General features: G+C 43.9%; 1 protein-coding gene across 1 annotated transcript in view; it reads right to left on the bottom strand.

The window, feature by feature from the left end:
- Positions 1–4975: 4975 nt before the first annotated feature.
- LOC124595981 (brachyurin-like) overlaps positions 4976–22412 on the bottom strand; it is a 47439-nt gene continuing 30002 nt past the window's right edge. The window contains exons 6-7 of the mRNA XM_047134925.1: positions 11008–11147; positions 4976–5640 (exon numbers count right to left, since the gene is read on the bottom strand). Coding sequence (XP_046990881.1) covers positions 5467–5640; positions 11008–11147 — 314 coding nt within the window. The 3' untranslated portion in view covers positions 4976–5466. The remainder of the gene's footprint in view (positions 5641–11007; positions 11148–22412) is intronic.

The raw sequence follows: 22412 nt of genomic DNA, 5'->3' as shown, positions 1-22412 counted from the left end.
CATACCATTCCAGCTCAATACCGGAGCTGCAGTTTCATTGATCGATCGCGACACGTACAAACAACTGGGCAAACCTCCGTTGCGTGCCGCAAATGTTCAGCTCACTAGTTATTCAGGACAGCATATCCCTGTGTTAGGACAGTGCACACTTCTTGTAACATATAAGGGACAAACAAAACTTGTGTCATTTTTCGTTCTTCTACTGCAGTGAACTTGTTTGGTTCAGATTTATTTCAGTTGTTTAACTTGTCAATAGTCAATCAGGTCCTATCAGTGAACCAGACTGTGCCTTCCGCCAGTGTTTCTCGTCTATGTGAAGAATTTGCAGACATTTTTGCACCGGGCGTTGGTTGCGCTAAGAACTACGAAGCACATTTGGAACTGAAAGTAAACGAGCAACCGAAATTTTTCAGAGCGCGCAAGTTCCTCACGCATTGCGTGATGAGGTCACAAGAACATTACACGATTTAGAATCACAAGGTGTGAGTGAATGTGCGCAATGCCTCTTCCATTTCAGCTCCGCTTCATAGCTTACGCCGTAAAGGTGTTTCGTTCGTCTGGACGACGGAATGCAAACGCGCCTTTCGCCAGATGAAATCGGCGTTGCTTTCAAATACTTGCCTTACGCCATTCGATCCCCAGAAACCCCTTTTGTTGATGGTAGATGCATCGGATTTCGGGATTGGTGCTGTGCTTGCGCACAGAGATGGGTTGCATGATCGCCCTATTGCCTTTGCGTCCAAATTGCTCTCGTCTGCGCAAAGAAATTATTCACAGATAGAGAAAGAAGCTTTGGCTCTCGTGTTTGGTGTTACTAAGTTCCATGATTTCTTGTATGGTCGTCACTTTACCATCATCACAGACCAAAAACCTTTGACGTCGCTTTTTCATCCGAACAAGCCTGTACCTCCGCGTACAGCGCAGAAATTCATTCGCTGGTCTATTTTCCTCTCGCAGTACCGCTACGATATCTTGTATCGGTCCACTGCTAAGCATGGAAACGCTGATGCGTTGTCCAGTTTGCCCATTGCTGAGGATAGAGTATTCGATTCTTCCGAACTTGCTTGCATGTTCATTGATGCGGAAACTGATGACGTGGTCGAATCGTTTCCGATTGATTTTCGTCGTGTAGCTACAGCCACAGCTGCTGACCCTGTCCTTGCTACCGTTTTGCGTTTTGTTGCTACGCAATGGCCTTTGTCAAAGGCTCGGATCGAGGATCCGTTGGTTCGCCGATTTTTTGCTCACAAGGAGCGACTTTTTGTTCGACGTGGTGTTTTGTTGTTGCGTTCTGATAATGATCAGTCCCGAGTTGTGGTCCCACGTTCGTTACAGTCCTCTGTTTTACGGCTTCTTCACCAAGGACATTGGGGTATAGTGCGAACGAAACAACTTGCTCGTCAGCACTGTACTTGGTTCGGAATCGATGCTGCGATTACGAATATGTGTTCTTCTTGCATGGCGTGTACCGAACAACAATCCGCACCACCGCGGAAAGTCTTTGCATGGCCAAAAGCCACTTCCCCTTGGCAAGCTTGCACATCGATTTTGCTGGTCCATTCTGGAATGCTAGATGGTTGGTTGTGGTAGATGCCTTCAGTAATTTTCCTTTTGTTGTCCGGATGTCTTCCACGACGTCATCTGTCACCATCCAAGCGTTGTCTGCTATCTTTTGCATTGAAGGTCTTCCGCAGACTATTGTTTCCGACAATGGCCCACAATTCATGTCCGCAGAATTTCAGGCATTCTGCCAGGCCAATGGTATTCAACATCTGACATCCGCGCCGTTTTCGCCTCAGTCAAACGGTGCCGCTGAACGATTGGTCCGGACTTTCAAGTCACAGATGTTGAAGTTGAAAGAGTCGCATTCTCGGGAGGACGCGTTGTTGCTCTTTTTGTCATCGTATCGCTCTCAGCCCCGAGATGGTCGCTCGCCGGCTGAGTTGCTCCACGGTCGTCCTCATCGAACCTTGATGTCTTTGCTGCACCCGCCGCATCAGGTTCCTGTGCAGCGGCAGACTTCTGCTTTTGCTCCAGGCGACGTTGTATTCTATCGCAACTATCGAGGTTCACGGCGTTGGCTTGCAGGGCGCATTCTTCGCTGCCTCGGCCGCGCGATGTATTTGATTTTGGGGGCCTCTGGTGAGGTGCGTTGGCATCTCAATCAGCTGCGCCTCTGTCGTCGCTCGGGTTCTGCCGCTCCCCGTCTGCTTTCAGCGACGGTGCCGTCCGGTCAGCGCCCTGGGGACCCATCTACTGGCTCGCCTCATCCCCAGGTGTTCCCGACGATGCCTTCCATTTTGCCCCATGGCGACGCCCCGCTGCCGCCTCCGCCGCCGCCCCCTGTCCTCCAGCCGGCCCCGCCCGCAGTGGACGCTTCGCTGCAGCCGCCTCCCAGGGTCACGCGCCGCCGATCGCTTCCCGTGACCGGCCGTCCTCCGCCATGGAACTCTTGCCCGCTCCGGACCACATGACGTCATTGCGCGTTGGGTACCCCGACGCAATGGAGGTCGACCCTTCGGCCCCCCCTGTCTCTTTACGGGCGCATACACCGCATGTTGATGTGCACCCTTGACTAGGTTTTCAGGCGTTTTCTAGCTCCCCTCGGACCGAATGGCCGGGTGCGGGTGGCACAGCCTCGCCTGTTGTTAGGCTCCCCACCTCATCGCATACGTCAACATGGGGTCCTCCCCACGGCGGGCGGAAGCCTTATAACACGACCGTTCGCCGATTTGCGGGGGAGGAATGTGGTGTCACCGCCAGACACCACACTTGCTAGGTGGTAGTTTTAAATCGGCCGCGGTCCATTAGCACATGTCGGACCCGCGTGTCGCCACTGTGTGATCGCAGACCGAGCGCCACCACAAGGCAGGTCTCGAGATACGGACTAGCACTCGCCCAGTTGTACGGACGACGTAGCTAGCGATGCACACTGACGAAGCCTCGCTCATTTGCAGAGCAGATAGTTAGAATAGCCTTCAGCTAAGTCAATGGCTACGACCTAGCAAGGCGCCATTAGTAACATTGCATGTATCTAAAGTCTCACTTGTATCGCCACAATCTCCAGATGTACCAAAAGGATGGATTAAAGTTAAGTATTCCAGAAGCTACGTACTTTTCTTTATAGCATTCATTACGTATCCTGTTTCAGACCTCACGCCATCCTGCTTTAGCTTCGCGCGTGTCTTTCGGCTTCCTCTCATTGTGTCTAGGCTGTCTTGTCTAGACACAACATCTGTCATCAGCGCAACCAGATAACGCAGATCTGCCCGCATCTCGTGGTCGTGCGGTAGCGTTCTTGCTTCCCACGCCCGGGTTCCCGGGTTCGATTCCCGGCGGGGTCAGGGATTTTCTCTGCCTCGTGATGGCTGGGTGTTGTGTGCTGTCCTTAGGTTAGTTAGGTTTAAGTAGTTCTAAGTTCTAGGGGACTGATGACCATAGATGTTAAGTCCCATAGTGCTCAGAGCCATTTGAAGCATAACGCAGATCTGTCCTACCACCCACGTGCCAGCCGACATACATACCTGTGACTTCTTCAATGCCGGAGCGTGCGGACACACTCATTTGAGGTGATCGATGAATCACAGTCAAACGCCTCGCTGCACGACTGGACGTCTCTGGATGTAGTGCGGACACACTCGTCCGCCAGTTGAGGTACTGAAAGGTGTTTGCCGTCTGGGTCCAACGTATCCTAACAGAAGACCGTAAAGAGCAGCGAAGGACAATGTGAGAGGAATTGCTTACTTGTAACGAGGCTGGTCGCGACAATTTTTTGTCGAAAATCGGCACAAGGGCTGAAACATGGGTTCAATCCACGTTATGACACAACACTATCTGTCCTCCAAGGAAAAAGTTCAAAGACGCACCCTCAGCCGGTAAAGTGATGGCGACGGTCTTCTAGGATTCTGAAGGGGTTATTCTGTCTGACTGCCTCCTTCATGTTGTAGCGATCAACTCTGAAATGTATTGTGCTACCCTCATAAAATTGAAGAAACAACTTCGTTCGCACCTCAAAATTGCAAACGAACTTCTCCTCGATAACGCAAGGCCTCACGTAATTCTGCTCATCCGAGAGGAGCTCACAAAACTTCATTGAACCATTCCTCGTCCACCCAACAGTCCGGATCTCGCACGTTCCGATTTCCATGTTTTTGGACCAATGAAGTACACACTCCGCAGAAGGTAGTACTTGGATGATGGGGAGGTTGTCGATGCAGCAAGACGATGACTCCATCGTCGACCAGTGGAGTGGTTACCACGCTCTCATACAGGCCCTCCCAGTAAGAAATCATAAGGCTGTTGCACCGAACGGAGATTGTCTTGAAAAATATGGTTTTGAAACCAAAAAAGTGTGAAGTAATATGGTGTATTGGAATCCTGAATGAAACCAACCCACTTTCAGGAAACACTTATTTACTAAACAGCCCTCGCAACTCTGACTGAAGTTGAATTGGAGCGTTGAAATAATTGTTTCGCCAAACGGACTTATTATTACAAAATTATCAAGATGTGGATCTCCAGAAGTAAGCGTGATACTAATTAATAATTATAAGAAACCACGATGTAAACAGAAGGCCTAAAGTTTTCTAACAATCTTCATGTGAATGTGCTAGATGCAAACTTGTTAAGTAACTTTAAAAGGTTTTATGAAGGTAATCGTTAAAAAAGCGGTGGCAGTTTCTTAAATAATATCTGACACGATGAAAGCTGTCATGTGAAGAATGTTTCTATTCTGAAGCTGTCGAGACGCAAGTCGTAAATAAAGAATACGTGACTGTAAAAATATTTGAATAATTGCATTTATAACCGCATATTACTGTTATTGAACATAATTAGTTTGAGAAACAAATGTTCGATACACGATTATCTTCATTTCAGGGGACACTTACCTTTCTTATTAAAACACAATTTACATCAAATCGTAGGTTTCGAGTTGAAATGTTTACAACAGAACATAACGGGAGTGATCATCTAATTAATCAGCAGTAAAAAATTTATTTCGTGATCTAGATAGAAAGGACATTGTAACATACATAATGATCAGGGATTGGTTAAGGAAATTTAGTTGCTTGATTCATAATCTTTTAACTTACTCTGAGAGGTGACGATCATCACACTTGTGTTACTGTTCAAGCAAGCAAACGTAAATCATTTAAACGTCGGAGGCGTATGATTACCTACGTCTGTGAATTTAAAAGATGGTAGCAGATAAACAGAGGAGTATCAATGTCTGTATGGAGTGTACTGAATAAGACGTACTTTTAAACAGTGACCGTTTCGTTGCTATTGGTTACAATGTATGTGAATACTGTCTGACGACTGATACGTTGTGTGGTTAACTGTAAAGACAGATTACCATTAACTTTGTTTCTAGTCGCCTGAAATTCGAATAAGGGGACAACGGAAAGACGTGGTTGTATTGATGAAGTTAGTTACGCTAAGCACCGCCTCGACAGCGGCTACGTTCTAGGAGACGGTGACGCCGGCGTTCTGGGAGATCCAGTCGAGGTAGTGGGAGACCTTGGTGAAGACCTCCGGGTAGCTGTTCTCGCAGCCCGTGTCCGAGCCGAAGGACACGATACCCACTTGCGTCCAGACGCCGTCTGACGCCTTGTACACCAGCGCGCCACCACTGTCGCCCTGCAACCATTAACAGCAAGTTGTGATTCAGATGTGGAGCTGCAGACCTAACGACATTACTTGTAATGAACCAAAGACAATGAAAAGAGCAGACACTGCCGGAAAGGTAGAAAATTTTAATAAAGGGAGTAAAATCACAAAGAGAGTCGCATAGGATTCAATTTTGGGTCCATTCATATTCGTTTTATATGGGAATGACCTTTCAATTAACATTCAAGAAGCAAAACTGATACTTTTTGCAGATGATATTAGTATTATAATAAATACCATTAGGGAGAAAACAACAGAAAGTTCGCAAATGATATTTTACAAAGAATTAGTAAGTGGTTCTCTGAAAATGGACTCCTCCTAAATGTTGAAAGAACACAGTAGATTCAGTTCTGTAGAACAGTCATACCAACAACTGACGTCGCACATGATCAGGAGTCAGCAAGTAGGTTAGAATGCTCCAAATTTTTAGATGCATATTAATGAGAAATTGAACAGGAAGAAGCATGTTATTGAGCTTCTCAAACAATTAAGTTCAGCTACTTTGCTCTTTATATAATTGATAATCTTGGAAACAAACGTAGCAGACTTCTCAAAAATTTTGCATATTTTCACTTAATAATGTCGCACGGATTAATTTTCTGGGGTTACTCACCACTTAGAAAGAAAGTATTGATTGCTCAAAAGCGAGCAGTTAGTATGTGATGTTTACCCAAGGACGTCAAATGGGTACCTCTTCAAGGTGCTAGGCATTTTCACTGTACCGTCAAAGTAGATATTTTGGCTGATGAGATTCGCCATAAAGAATCCATCATAGTTTGAGGAGAACAGTGATGTATACATCTACATTACTAAAGGGAAAAATGACCAACGTGAAACCATAATTTTCATCCTTGACCACAAGCGCCGGCTGGGGTGGCCGAGCGGTTCTAGGCGCTACAGTATGGAACCGCGCGACCGCTACGGTCGCAGGTTCGAATCCTGCCAAGGGCATGGATGTGTGTGATGTCGTTAGGTTAGTTAGGTTTAAGTAGTTCTAAGATCTAGGGGACTGATAACCTCAGAAGTTAAGTCCCATAGTGCTCAGAGCCATTTGAACCATTTTTTTGACCACAAGTCCAGTTTTCAGCATTGACCACAAGTTGTCAATCGGGTTGAGGCTGGGACTGTTGCAGTTCAAGTCGGCATAATAATGCAATGGTCAGCGAACCATATTTTATTCATTCCAGCATTGTGATAAGGCGTACTGTCTTGCTGAAAGATGCACTGTTCCTTGTTATCTTCAGACAAATCACAAACAGAGGGCAAAAAATTTCAGCAATGAGACTTCGTGGTACTGTTTGTCGTTAATGTTGCCCTGTACCGCTTGCAGAATCCCGATGCCATATCTTGCCATGCATCCCCACACCATGACAATGGTGAGACGCTTCACAGTGGCAGTGGTGCACTCAAACAGGATATCTTCGTCTGGTCGACGAAGAATGGAAATTACATCGCTTCTTAAGACGTGCTTTTTGCATAAAACCGTAAAACCGTTTTGTGCATAAGCTTTAAGTCGCCGACTCTCAGTTAGAAGTTTTACTACAATCTATAATGCCCGTGTTTCAATATGATCTTTTACCACTCATAATGTTCTCTTAACGCTTTCCATGCAACTTCTTTGTAACGTTTTTTCCCCTTTTGGACGTGAATCCCTAATTCAAGGTGTGGACGGGGCTAATTAGTCTCGCATTATTCTTCCGGTCAACAGATGGTAGTACTATTGGTAATCTCGCTTACCAGTTTATTTGCTCCTTCGTGTACGTTACTCAGTGCTTTGCGCTGGCTGTTGGTACACTGTCTTGTACTCTGCATTGCCGCGCTCGGAGTCGCAGCACAAAATGTAAGTGTCCTGGTGTTCATCCCATTTTTCTTCACCCAGGCAGTCATCCGTTGTATTGTCTCGTGTTGCTATGACACTGACGTGTTTTACCGCATCTAGACCGATCGCTGTTCTCCAAAAATGTTATATGGTAGGGGAAGGTGCGCTATTTTCGGATGGGAGGCTAGTTCCGGATAAGTGGATATTTGCTCCCTGAACAGTGCTGCAGATGCGGAAACTAGGTGAAATCCTTGTTCTTCTGCCATTTTAGTGGCCTATGCTCACAGTTGATTTTTTCTTAATATTTTACACTTTAATGTCATTTTTGTAGGCACAGCTTAAGCATCACAGCTACATGGTAAGTAGTTTCATATGTAAACGTTTTTTGAATTACCGCTACCAGTCACAAACTTCGTCAACTATTGCATTACTTAATTATTTAGTGACATGTTGCGAGGTAAACCTCATCTTAAGGCTAAATGGCATTACAAAAACAACTTTAAAATAAGGCCATACAGATGTTACATAGTCTTTTGGTGAATGCTGTGGTCATCCTGTGGAAGAAGAGAAAACTTAGTAAGAGGTGATGTCATTTTGGAAGCTGGACTGATGTTTGCACGAAAATATTTTATAACGGTCACTCAGCCGCGTGGGATTAGCCGAGCGGTCTGAAGCGCTGCAGTCATGGACTGTGCGGCTGGTCCCGGCGGAGGTTCGAGTCCTCCCTCCGGTATGGGTGTGTGTGTTTGTGCTTAGGATGATTTAGATTAAGTAGTGTGTAAGCTTAGGGGACTGATGACCTTAGCAGTTAAGTCCCATAAGATTTCACACACATTTGAACATTTGTAACGGTCACTCACTTTTTTCTTCTGGTGTGGCAGAGTCGTAGTGATGCGCTCGGGTGTCTCCATTTCCGTGCCTCTCCTGGTCACTGTTCACAAATTGTCACTAACATAACAGTAACTTGGAAACACGATCACAAACAGTTGTGTAGTGCAATGGACAAGATGGCGGTCGAAATACAGCTGGTTTCAATTTGACTATCGAATTGTCGATCTATATGGTGTCAGATGTTTTACCTGTCTTCTACACGTCTTGTTATCGTATTACAGATGTAGGTTGACGAAATACACTACAAATTGAGCACCTGTTACAATATTAGTGAACACATCATAATATAAACTATTTATTTCACGTATTTCCAAGCTATTGCTGGGGCTAGAGCCAAACGACTATGTCACTAACGCAGCAGTCACTTGGAAACAGGATCACAAACATACACTCCTGGAAATGGAAAAAAGAACACATTGACACCGGTGTGTCAGACCCACCATACTTGCTCCGGACAATGCGAGAGGGCTGTACAAGCAATGATCACACGCACGGCACAGCGGACACACCAGGAACCGCGGTGTTGGCCGTCGAATGGCGCTAGCTGCGCAGCATTTGTGCACCGCCGCCGTCAGTGTCAGCCAGTTTGCCGTGGCATACGGAGCTCCATCGCAGTCTTTAACACTGGTAGCATGCCGCGACAGCGTGGACGTGAACCGTATGTGCAGCTGACGGACTTTGAGCGAGGGCGTATAGTGGGCATGCGGGAGGCCGGGTTGACGCACCGCCGAATTGCTCAACACGTGGGGCGTGAGGTCTCCACAGTACATCGATGTTGTCGCCAGTGGTCGGCGGAAGGTGCACGTGCCCGTCGACCTGGGACCGGACCGCAGCGACGCACGGATGCACGCCAAGACCGTAGGATCCTACGCAGTGCCGTAGGGGACCGCACCGCCACTTCCCAGCAAATTAGGGACACTGTTGCTCCTGGGGTATCGGCGAGGACCAATCGCAACCGTCTCCATGAAGCTGGGCTACGGTCCCGCACACCGTTAGGCCGTCTTCCGCTCACGCCCCAACATCGTGCAGCCCGCCTCCAGTGGCGTCGCGACAGGCGTGAATGGAGGGACGAATGGAGACGTGTCGTCTTCAGCGATGAGAGTAACTTCTGCCTTGGTGCCAATGATGGTCGTATGCGTGTTTGGCGCCGTGCAGGTGAGCGCCACAATCAGGACTGCATACGACCGAGGCACACAGGGCCAACACCCGGCATCATGGTGTGGGGAGCGATCTCCTACACTGGCCGTACACCACTGGTGATCGTCGAGGGGACACTGAATAGTGCACGGTACATCCAAACCGTCATCGAACCCATCGTTCTACCATTCCTAGACCGGCAAGGGAACTTGCTGTTCCTACAGGACAATGCACGTCCGCATGTATCCCGTGCCACCCAACGTGCTCTAGAAGGTGTAAGTCAACTACCCTGGCCAGCAAGATCTCCGGATCTGTCCCCCATCGAGCATGTTTGGGACTGGATGAAACGTCGTCTCACGCGGTCTGCACGTCCAGCACGAACGCTGGTCCAACTGAGGCGCCAGGTGGAAATGGCATGGCAAGCCGTTCCACAGGACTACATCCAGCATCTCTACGATCGTCTCCATGGGAGAATAGCAGCCTGCATTGCTGCGAAAGGTGGATATACACTGTACTAGTGCCGACATTGTGCATGCTCTGTGCCTGTGTCTATGTGCCTGTGGTTCTGTCAGTGTGATCATGTGATGTATCTGACCCCAGGAATGTGTCAATAAAGTTTCCCCTTCCTGGGACAATGAATTCACGGTGTTCTTATTTCAATTTCCAGGAGTGTATATGTAGTGCAGTGGACAATATGGCGGTCGAAATACTGCTTCTTTCGATTTGACTATCGATTTGTTGATCTACGTGGTGTCAGATATTTACCTGCCTTCTGCACGTCTTGTTATCGTATTACAGATGTAGGTTGACGAAATACATTACAAATTGAGCACCTGTTACAATATTATTGAAAACATCATGATATAAACTAATTTAATTTACATATTTCTAAGCTATTGCTGGGCCTAGATTCAAACGACTGTCATGTTACGTATCTTTTATTCTAGGAGTGCTGTAGCGAAATTGGAAAAGAAATGTGAATTTTTGAAGTCTGTCATTTCATTCAGGATCCCGTTATTCCCCATGTGGCCGTGGATGAATATTTCCATTTTCCAGCTCTTTTCTAAGTTTTGCAGTACTTTTAGGTCATTGTCTATTGAAACACTGTGTCCTGTTTCGTTTATATTTTTCGCTATAGCCACGATCCCTCTTGAAGATGTCCTCCACAGATGGGGAGGAAACACTAGTAATTAAGGTGAAATCCATTCGACCTCCACGTAATATTATATTAATTATTAGAAACATATATGATTAAAAACTGTTCGCTTCAGCTATAGAAACATTTGTGGAAAAAATTATGAATACTCAGTTTTTCGTTACGTGATTTTTAACTGGAACGCAAGTAAAATAAAATAGATATGATTTTTTGTGTATTGCCTTTGTTGCAACTGCAAATATACGTCCACTGACTGTAAACGGTATCTGTGACAATATTTTTATGATACAGAAATAGATGTTCAGACCAGTAGAAACCCAACTTTGTTACTTACACTGCAGGGACTGCCATCAGGATTACCGAGAGCACAAATGACGTCATCGTCGATAGCGCCAGGATATAATTCAGAGCACTCGCTGTTGGATATGACGACCATGTCGACATATTTCAGTGTTGTACTTACTGTCGATGAATCTGAAACAGAAATGTATATTTTGCTCATTCACTGAAAGGAAGTCTTCTTGTCGCGAAACGCCTCGTTACCGTCTTTAAAAAATATTTGAACTGTGTTAAGGACACTATGTTGAATGAAAAGAATTCTTACATTATCACACGAGAAGTACAGAGTAGAAATGCTCTAAGTTGAATTCGAAGCTCCTCGAGATGACACTAAACTTTTATTTTGTGTACTGTAAACAAGTATTTTCCTAAAGTATCGACGCTATACTTAACAAACCCATAATTTCCTTCCTCCCTTTCTTCCTTCCTTCTTTGCCCTTTTCAACGTGTGGGTGTTAGTTCGTTTTTAAACCAAAGGAAAATAACAGAACTGCTGTCTGAATCTCTTCATTGGCCAGTGTATACTTCGTCTTCCGGTTTAGTTATAATGTAATACTTGGCATACCAGTCGCTCAAGCGGCATCCTTTTAATACCGTCGTCTGATTTTCTTGGTAGTGTCTAATGTCTTCGGTCATTGTTGTTTACACGTTTAGTCTGTCCCGTATCTTCACTTCGCAATCGGTCTCTCTATATTAATCCAAAAAGTGATCTCGGACACTTCAATTCTTTATTCCTTCCCTTCTTTTAGAATGCAATTTTTACTACAATACAGTACATAAGAACAGGCTTAGTCATCACGTTGTGATGTCTTAGCGTTTCCTCTCTCCGTATAGCTCTGCGAAGGTGGCTCCTTATACAACCATTTATAGCATTACACAGGGGTTATCACACCTAATGGAGTAAATGCACAGAGTTGAACATACACGGTATTAGAACCAAATAGCTCTACTAAACATGGACTCTAAGACGCATACCTGTAGAGCTATGGACAATTCTTCATACTGTCAAGCAAATCTCTTCTGCTGAACAAGCGCACATAGCTCCGAAGGTGTGCATTTTAGAGTCTCAGTTTACTAGACAATTTTTTCTTGTTTTGGTCCATACTAACATCTCCCGAAATATGGAAGGAAAAAGAGTTTGCAGTAGAAGAGGTTTGTTTCACAGTATCGAAAATGACGTAGTGCCCATATCTCTTCAGATATGAATTTTAGAGCCCATGTTTACCATACTAATTTGCTTCTAATATCGTGTACTTTCAACTGTATGTGTTTTCGCCGTTAATTATGGTACACTCTGTATTTGTGTATGTTTTGAACAACATGTCAATTAGTTTTGTTTATTGATATAACTGTCTCGAGCCATTTAAACGAATTTACCTGCTCTATTATCTTCTTGTTTATCACTATTTTTGCTTTTGTTAGGAGTATATCTTCCACTGCCATTCCTTTCGTTTTGTTTACCTATCTACTCGTTCGATAAGTTTGTAAAATGTTATATGGTTCAGTTACATTGTCTTATGAAGCGCTTTCACTGTCAAATTAGAGAACTTGTTGTCTGCAAATAAAATTGTGACAATAAATTTTTTCCTGTTCTCCAAATTTGCAGGTAAGTACTAGCCAGTAAGTATTTCCCAAAATTTCATCCTTTTGACCTTATCTCAGGCCTTACCATAGTCAAGGAAGTGCAAGCACTAAATATCATATAGCAACTGCACAAATCTCTTTTTGAGTGCCTTATTGAACTCTCCTCTTTTTCTGTTACTTGTTTTGGATAAATGTTGCTTCTGCAGAGGAGCTACTTTTACCAAAAGCGTATTGCTTCAATCTTAAAAATGTTTTTGTTGTTGGCTGGAGTTTCTTACTAATGATAGACTAATAGATTTTATAAGCAGCATTTAAAATGGATATACCCTTATAATTTGAGTAGAATTTTATCTCATTTCTAGCGTATATGTATGGTTCCTGCTAACTTCCATGCCTCTGGAATTTTCTCCAAGCATTAAATATCACACAGCAACTGCACAATAGTGGCATATTTTATAAGTTCCAGATTTATTCCATCTATACCTGCAGCCTTCCTGTTGCTAGCCCCCTTTAATACTTTCCAAGATTATCATCTGGGCTGCATTGTATTCTCCAGTGTTGCCGGTATTTGTGCAGTAGGGCTCTTCTTCCATGACTAAAAGCTGTTTCCATATTTGATTTATGTCCTACTGTAACAGTGGAAGGTAAAAAATGATGCGAACAACAGTTCTGGGCAACTACCCATGCGAACTGTTTTATGTGTAGTTAAGTCTCAACTGCAAGTGCTAGAGAATGGAATACTAAATTCAAAAATTTAGAGTAGGACCAGTTGTGACCTATGTGCAGTCAGGAATAGATTCGGAGTAGTACTGCAACATCATAAATACACTCCTGGAAATGGAAAAAAGAACACATTGACACCGGTGTGTCAGACCCACCATACTTGCTCCGGACACTGCGAGAGGGCTGTACAAGCAATGATCACACGCACGGCACAGCGGACACACCAGGAACCGCGGTGTTGGCCGTCGAATGGCGCTAGCTGCGCAGCATTTGTGCACCGCCGCCGTCAGTGTCAGCCAGTTTGCCGTGGCATACGGAGCTCCATCGCAGTCTTTAACACTGGTAGCATGCCGCGACAGCGTGGACGTGAACCGTATGTGCAGTTGACGGACTTTGAGCGAGGGCGTATAGTGGGCATGCGGGAGGCTGGGTGGACGTACCGCCGAATTGCGCAACACGTGAGGCGCGAGGTCTCCACAGTACATCGATGTTGTCGCCAGTGGTCGGACCGCAGCGACGCACGGATGCACGCCAAGACTGTAGGATCCTACGCAGTGCCGTAGGGGACCGCACCGCCACTTCCCAGCAAATTAGGGACACTGTTGCTCCTGGGGTATCGGCGAGGACCATTCGCAACCGTCTCCATGAAGCTGGGCTACGGTCCCGCACACCGTTAGGCCGTCTTCCGCTCACGCCCCAACATCGTGCAGCCCGCCTCCAGTGGTGTCGCGACAGGCGTGAATGGAGGGACGAATGGAGACGTGTCGTCTTCAGCGATGAGAGTCGCTTCTGCCTTGGTGCCAATGATGGTCGTATGCGTGTTTGGCGCCGTGCAGGTGAGCGCCACAATCAGGACTGCATACGACCGAGGCACACAGGGCCAACACCCGGCATCATGGTGTGGGGAGCGATCTCCTACACTGGCCGTACACCACTGGTGATCGTCGAGGGGACACTGAATAGTGCACGGTACATCCAAACCGTCATCGAACCCATCGTTCTACCATTCCTAGACCGGCAAGGGAACTTGCTGTTCCAACAGGACAATGCACGTCCGCATGTATCCCGTGCCACCCAACGTGCTCTAGAAGATGTAAGTTAACTACCCTGGCCAGCAAGATCTCCGGATCTGTCCCCCATTGAGCATGTTTGGGACTGGATGAAGCGTCGTCTCACGCGGTCTGCACGTCCAGCACGAACGCTGGTCCAACTGAGGCGCCAGGTGGAAATGGCATGGCAAGCCGTTCCACAAGACTACATCCAGCATCTCTACGATCGTCTCCATGGGAGAATAGCAGCCTACATTGCTGCGAAAGGTGGATATACACTGTACTAGTGCCGACATTGTGCATGCTCTGTTGCCTGTGTCTATGTGCCTGTGGTTCTGTCAGTGTGATCATGTGATGTATCTGACCCCAGGAATGTGTCAATAAAGTTTTCCCTTCCTGGGACAATGAATTCACGGTGTTCTTATTTCAATTTCCAGGAGTGTATTTGTAATCATATTTACAAGACAGCTGACGTGTAGCACATGCATTCGAAATTTGGTATAGATAGTACAGACATTTTGAGACTGACGTCCGATAGTAAGGTCTTAAATGCCCACCACATCAGGACAGAAAATGAGTTTGTAATGTCTGTTCCACGTCGAAGCAGCTTTACCAGTAGATTCTGCTCAGTAAATACTTGTCCACATATCCCATCCAAAATGGATTATATTTAAGTGCAGCAGCAGACAGAGGGCAACGGTTTTGCCGCAGCGGTTCCCCTCACATCACCGAAGTTAAGCGCTGTCGTGCTGGGCTAAGCACTTGGACGGGTGACCATCCAGTCTGCCGAGCGCTGTTGGCTAGCGGAGTGCGCTCAGCAAACGTAGGAGCTACTTGATTGAGAACGGCCGGGAGGGCGGAGTGCTGACCACATCCCCCTCCATATCCGCATCCAGTGACGCCTATGAGCTGAGGATGACACTGTAACGTCGCGAATTAATGCGCGACAACATTCGTTGCTATACAGCCCGCAGTATTGGAGCCGGAGGCTGTGAAAGAAATCACCATTTGTGTCTTAGCCAATGAGTCATGTACACCTGCTACTACGGTTGCGTCAGAATGGATTCTGTATCACTTATTAGCGACCGTACATTCACCACGTATAAGGACCTAAATAAATGGTATTAAATATTATTCAATCATTTTCAAAAGCGGTACACTACCTTTTGACATTCAGGAGAAGATTCTATCCAAATTACAGCTTTATAACTATCATAGTTTCAGAGATAGAAAAAAATTGCTAAAAAAGTCAACAACCGACAATTAGGAAACTAAATTCAGTTAGGAAATATAAAAGGTTGTCCTTTGGTATTATCTAAAAACATAACCAGAGCTCTCAGTGTGCAGAATTAATTAAATGAGATTTTTATATTAAAACTTTAATTATTTATGTTGTCATAATACAAAAATCAGACATCAGACAAAATTATTATTTGTGTCTAATACTGTTGTGGGAGTAAATGTGAGTGAATGAGAGTGTGTACGTAGGACAGTCATCAAATTTTAATGTTGCTTTACAGATCGTCTTAAGTAATCTGCAAGAGTTACGCAAACCTGTTGTGGGAAAATGTTCATAGGGAATTTACCCATTTTACTGATGACGTACGTCTAGGTGTGATTGCTATTATAACAGAGCAGCCAGAAAGTCAGCTGGAGTATTATCTGTATCTAAAGGATATTTCCAGATTTATTGCTTTTTCGTTTTCGTTTATTAAACATTACTTTAATATTTGTATATCAGAATGACGTAGATGCGTCTGCATGTAAGGTTTGGTGCAGGCCATTTCTGACGCGAGTATGATCATGAGCGAGAATTCTGATTGGCAGCGAGTATGGTTAGCCAATCAGAATTGAGATGGTTCCTGCTCGTTACCTGATAGTTATACTGGGAGTGAGTACACAAGAAGGGATTCGCTCGCTAGCTTTGAATGCGGTCGGTCATGTTACTTTCGTAATGTGTGAAATGAAGGAATATTGAGTTCCTCGCGTTTGATACGTGGCGCGACTAATGCTGATGTATTTATGGACGGTTTTGTGAAGTTTGGAAGTTTCGGAACTATATTGTTGGAATGATATTCGCGTGTGAAATTTTGGCCTTCATAGTATCGACGTGGCAATGTTGCAGTATTAAAGCACTGAGCGTTTTTTGGCGAGCAGTTTCTTTTGTGAGAAATCCACAAGAAGGACCGAATGTAATAACTCGTGTTAGTAGTGAAATTAATGACTGTGAGAACGTTGTTTACTTCGGGTGGGGTTTGTACATATCTCTGGCTGCTGTGCATGTGAAATGAGTGTACGAATTGTGAATATGAAGAAAATAGCCAATAGTTTAAATGTGGACTGAATAGTATCGTTTATTTGTCTAGATGGCAAAACAAACTTTCTTGTTTGGAAATTTCGGACATTATTTTCCAGAAGCCGATCCATTTCCTTACCGCCCGATAAATTTTTTAATGTCAGTTTTTCTACAGGACTTTACTTCATTACTAGAGAGTTGCGCGGCCTCAGTAATTGTACGTATTAGATGGTGTTTTTTTTATCAATGGTGTTTTTACATCATCTTGTAAGTATCTACGTTGCCAATTGGAGGGGCTTCGAGCAGACGTCGTTCTGAGGTAGGTGAATTCTAATTTGCAGTCTGCACACAGCAATACTCAAAAGCCCAGCCGCGCCGCAACACGGCGTCCGGTCGGTATCGTTGGGTCTTCATAGCCTCTAAACATAGAAATGGATTTTTCCGCCAAGGTGAGATTCCCGCTCACGATGTCCATGCCTCGATTTGAAGGAAAATGCAAATGTCCGTAGTCTTCAAATAGAAAATCTGATTAGTCGAATGGATGAAGTTTGATGAGATACAGCGTAAATAGGTGCAAATGGTTTGGCACTGTTTATAGGTTTAGAGTTATGGCATGCAATGTAAGCAGTAAACATTTCACAGAAACCAATAAGTGGTGAAGTAAGGCTGTTTACAGCGCAATGCACATGGAACAGCGAGTTAAAGCTGTGATAGCTATTTTAATAAATCTTAAGAGAAAAATTTGTTTATTTACTTGGAATAGAAAATTCAATGTTGATAATGGGATACATAAACGTGTTAGTGCATGAACGCCACAAGAATCCTGGGGAAGGGGAGAGGAATAAAGTCATGCTTCCCATTTCACTTTCTCTTGACCATAAGAACAAAGGACATGACAAAGAGTGAGACGTTATGGTATTTGATATTTGTAGACGATATAGTTCTCTACTCAAAAAATGAAAAAGAGTTGCAGTAAATTGTAGAAACAGTTCAGTCTACTGGGGAAGCTTAGCGCATGGAACGAAATCTAAAAATACTGCTGAATGCAGAAAAACTAGAATATTATAATGATTCCATTATCTACCGAGTAGAACATGTCGATCTCCGTCTAATAAGGTATTTTGTACGAAAAATTTGGTTAAGGAGTATAGAAATCTGACCACTACGGAAAGAGGACAGGACAAGGTTATTCAAAAAATGATATAGCGAAGAAAGGAAAAGGTAAAATGGATGATGCGCTGCGAATTGGAAAAGTTCTATGAAGAGTAAGATAAGACAGGCAATTACTGGTAACATTAAAAAGAAAAAGAAACAATGGGATTATGCATATTCCAATGAGAAATGATAGCGTAAAAGCGTTCTGGGAAGAAGTGAGATCATAAAAACGATGTTGAGGATTTTGTAGAGAGAAGAGCGAAGAAAGAAGACGAAGAATTCTATTACTTGTAACGGTTTGAGGAGACAGGACACGAAAGGCCCAGATTGGACATCTAACTGCCTTGACACGCAGGAGTTGTCTCCAGTTTCCTGGAGTCTGGAACAAGAGACGAAATTTCTATATGAGGCCTCCCAAACATCATTGTCTCACTGGATGGGGTGGATGCACCCACAGCCCCTCTTTTCTCCCGTTACAGTGATGCAGACGTTTCCAGAACAAAAGCGATTACCGTAAACAATGGACAAGTCGTCACTTCGACTAGACACAGAGTGTGTTGGTACGGCAAAAACAAAACCATCTAAAAATACGGGTGGAAAGCTAAGACCAACATTCATTGTGAGTGAAATGTAGGTCTTACGGGGCATGTACGATAGTTGTTGCTAAATAATTCGATGGGCGACATGAAACAGCACGGAAAATATCGAGAATGCTACGGAATAAATTCTGTCATTGTGGAAGACTGACAGTAGCCTTCATGAGAAACACATCAGCGTGAAGCCTGATGTGAATCTCATCAGCTGCACCTCATAGATTACTCAGTACTTCGGTTCCTAGTGCAATGATGTTCATTGAATCATAGACGGTAGCCGTCTGCTCTTGAGACGTCTGGGAGCAGCCACAAGACACCCTGACCTACTGCCACCCCGATAGTCTAACCTACTGTTTCCTGAGTGCAATATCAGCATCGTCGCCTAGTAACGATGCGCAGTTGAGCTTTCCTGTTATAGCTCACCTGCCAATGTTCCATTTGTAATCTAGTAACAGTAACTGAAAGTCTGGCAAATACGACCCTGAAAGTTTTCATTAATACAATGGACATATTATTATTTTTAATTTCGATCACACTGATGAAAACGCACGGTGTCCATAATTACAGTTCCAGTTTCAAAACGTTGTAGAATGAGAATCACTCCTCAGAATAAAGTCAATTTGAACATCATGTTATTGACGAATCAAGGGTATGAAGAAAGGCATTAGTTCGATGTCTGCTAGCGGTCTGGCGAAAATGATTATCAAATTCGAAAATACAGGTACTTTTGAAGTGCAGTGCGGGTAAAAGGTGTCGGCGCTCTGTGCTGTGGCATGCAGTGTAGGGGGAAATTTCCCGAACGTTAGACATACCTGTGAGCACGGTGCGTAAAATACTACGAAAAATTGTGCGGTCGTGCACACTGAACAGTACAGATGGTGCAATGTGCAACACAAGCCATACCCGTCGTACTGCGTCTTTTTGTTTTGTTCCATGATGTTTTCCCTTGCGTCAATAAAATGCTGCTCAAATTTGACGTGATTCTGAGCGACAGTTGCTAAGCACGCAAAATCACCCATGTTCAGGAGTTGCTTCCAGCTGCCCTGCTAGCAAGATAAACGTTCGCACTGGAATCTCTTGCTCGCATGGAAGTTGACAATAATTGGCCATCGAACATGCTGTGGGCGGAAGAAGCCCATTTCCCTCTCCGAGAACATGTTAATACCCCCAGACACTCCGAGCTGTTGTGGAGCATGCTAGTTTTCGATTTCAACTTGTGGCAACGTATTGAACATCTCCCGCACCAGTCTCACGACAGACACTGATGTAGTTTTACTTCTTATGAGGTTTTTGTCCTAAGGGCAATTGAAAGCCGATATCATTTTGTTTTTTTATGCGGTTTTTGGCCTCAGGACACTAAAAAATCATTTTTTTCCGTTCGATGTGGTACGAGTTTGTCGTGATTCTGAGCAATGGTTTTACTTCTATAGATTTTTGACACTGGAAATTTAGTTACGGACACCCTGTATATTAACTGTTTTGTAAATGGAGTTGTGGAAAGATAAGAAGAAATTAGCTGTCAGTGTATCAAAGCAGAACAGTTTATGTAAATAAAAAGATTATAATGTACTCTATTTACATTTCATGCAATTGGCACAACTAATCCCTTCATTTATTAAAATAACAGCAACTACCAAATGATTTCATCGCGCGATAAATAAATGTACTCTATCTCTAGATATAAAAGAAGATATCCCCACTGATTCACTGACACATCATCGCTCAGCCCAAACGGCTAAGGTTAGAAACTTGAATTTTGAGGAGGGTGTTGACCTTATAACGTGGGCATCGTTTAAGAACTGATTTATCGAAATTCTATCCCTAAAGGGGTGAAATAGGGGATGAGTAGTATTATGAGAATATTTCATTAGGAGAGCATTTTTGAAGCTAAATCCACGAAAATTTGTGTTTTGCTTCTCGGCTGGATATAAAAAATACGTGTTTCTGTATTTTGGCAAATTCAACCCTTAAGGGTGTTAAAGAGGATGAGAAGTGTATTGAAAATTTTTATTGTGAAAACAGACGCGTTTTGTCGCCAGAAGTAAATGCGGATTGGTCCGTGCTTCTATGGCATTAATTAGCTTGAAATATGTAGGTTTTGCAGTTTGTGAACTAAATCAAAGAAAGCTATTTAACAGTCACCACGACAAATCGTTTTCGTCAGAATTGCATAGAAAAAGAAAGGGCTCTTTAATACAATAAATTTTCAATAGGTCTAACATATGTTTATAAATTTATTGTTGTCGTAATTACTGATGACCCAATAGATACCATATTCAAATGCAATTTCATGTACAGGAATGTCTGTCTGAGAGGAGAGATGTAGTCCATCAACAAAGGAGGTGGCTTACAAAACACTCGTTCGACCTATACTTGAGTATTGCTCATCAGTGTGGGATCCGTACCAGATCGGTTTGACGGAGGAGATAGAGAAGATCCAAAGAAGAGCGGCGAGTTTCGTCACAGGGTTATTTGGTAACCGTGATAGCGTTACGGAGATGTTTAATAAACTCAAGTGGCAGACTCTGCAAGAGAGGAGCGCTGCATCGCGGTGTAGCTTGCTCGCCAGGTTTCGAGAGGGTGCGTTTCTGGATGAGGTATCGAATATATTGCTTCCCCCTACTTATACCTCCCGAGGAGATCACGAATGTAAAATTAGAGAGATTAGAGCGTGCACGGAAGCTTTCAGACAGTCGTTCTTCCCGCGAACCATACGCGACTGGAACAGGAAAGGGAGGTAATGACAGTGGCACGTAAAATGCTCTCCGCCACACACCGTTGGGTGGCTTGCGGAGTATAAATGTCGATGTAGATGTAGATTTCAGTATCGGATATAAGACTGGCGCTAATAACTATAGAACCACATATCCGATTTGTTTCTTTCTTTTTTTAAGTGGCTGTGTGAAATTAAAGTAAACCCGTTGAAACATTTTAATTATGCAAAGACTGGCAGTCAAGTAAATGGTCACTAGCTCTTTTATAGTGTGTGCATTTACATATGACCGGTGGGCGTAACACACACGAATTCGATAAAAGCGAAATTTAAAAAAAAAGTCTTTGCAGACCATACATTGTACGCCAGCAAAGTAGCAAAGTAAAGGAAGCTAAGTTGGATTAATTAACGTCATAATGTATGGTCTTAGCTATATCCATCATCACATATTGAATGAGCAGAAGGAATGTTAAAAGTACAGTAAATTGAAAAAGAAAGCAATGGACTGCAATGAATGGGAACAGGAAACAAATACTGATAAAGTAGAAAGCTAGTGAACGAATGAATACAATCAAAGAAAACCGGGAAGACTGCTCACTGATACAAAACTACATAAAGCATGATATATTCGTATAGACCATGATTAGGAAGTAGGCCTTTTAACCCGCACAAGGAAAACTGATATTTAAATAAAACAATCAATTCGCTATCATTTTATCAACGCCTATTTGGAAAGGATTACGGGCTGCAAAAACACTTCTTGCTTGTGACTAAGACAAACAGGGACTACTAATGGTGATAAACACACTGAACAAGATAAGAGCGCATAAATGATAAGAGAGTACAACTGCATGGCAGAAAGCAGTTCAGCATGTGGAAATTGGAAGACTGAATTCGAAACTCTCGCAGATGTTAAGCAGTATAACAATAACTTTAAAGATTAAACACTGAGCTATGACCTTATTGATGGAAAAAAGAAAGCAGAGATCCACAAACGTCTGTAACCAGTCATAGCTCCTGGCTGTGTGGAAAAGAAAACAATGCAAAATGCATATCAACCTTAAAAGTAAACCTGGGGGGATAATGTGAAGGTAACGAAGGAAAAATTGTCTAGGACAGAAGTAGGTTGGCAGAAAAAAGTACGAAATATAGTTTTGGAGAAATTGGAGAAAAATAAGTCGATACATGAAAAGTAAGGTAAAAAGAGTGAATAGTGACGAAATAGCAGTCTTTCAGTCAGATTTTAGACAGAGGTATGGAAACATTGTTTTGAAGCAAGGAGATTTT

The sequence above is a fragment of the Schistocerca americana genome, chromosome 2, assembly GCF_021461395.2.
Source record: "Schistocerca americana isolate TAMUIC-IGC-003095 chromosome 2, iqSchAmer2.1, whole genome shotgun sequence".
Taxonomy (NCBI): Eukaryota; Metazoa; Arthropoda; class Insecta; order Orthoptera; family Acrididae; genus Schistocerca; species Schistocerca americana.
This window is presented reverse-complemented; position numbering and strand designations above follow the sequence as displayed.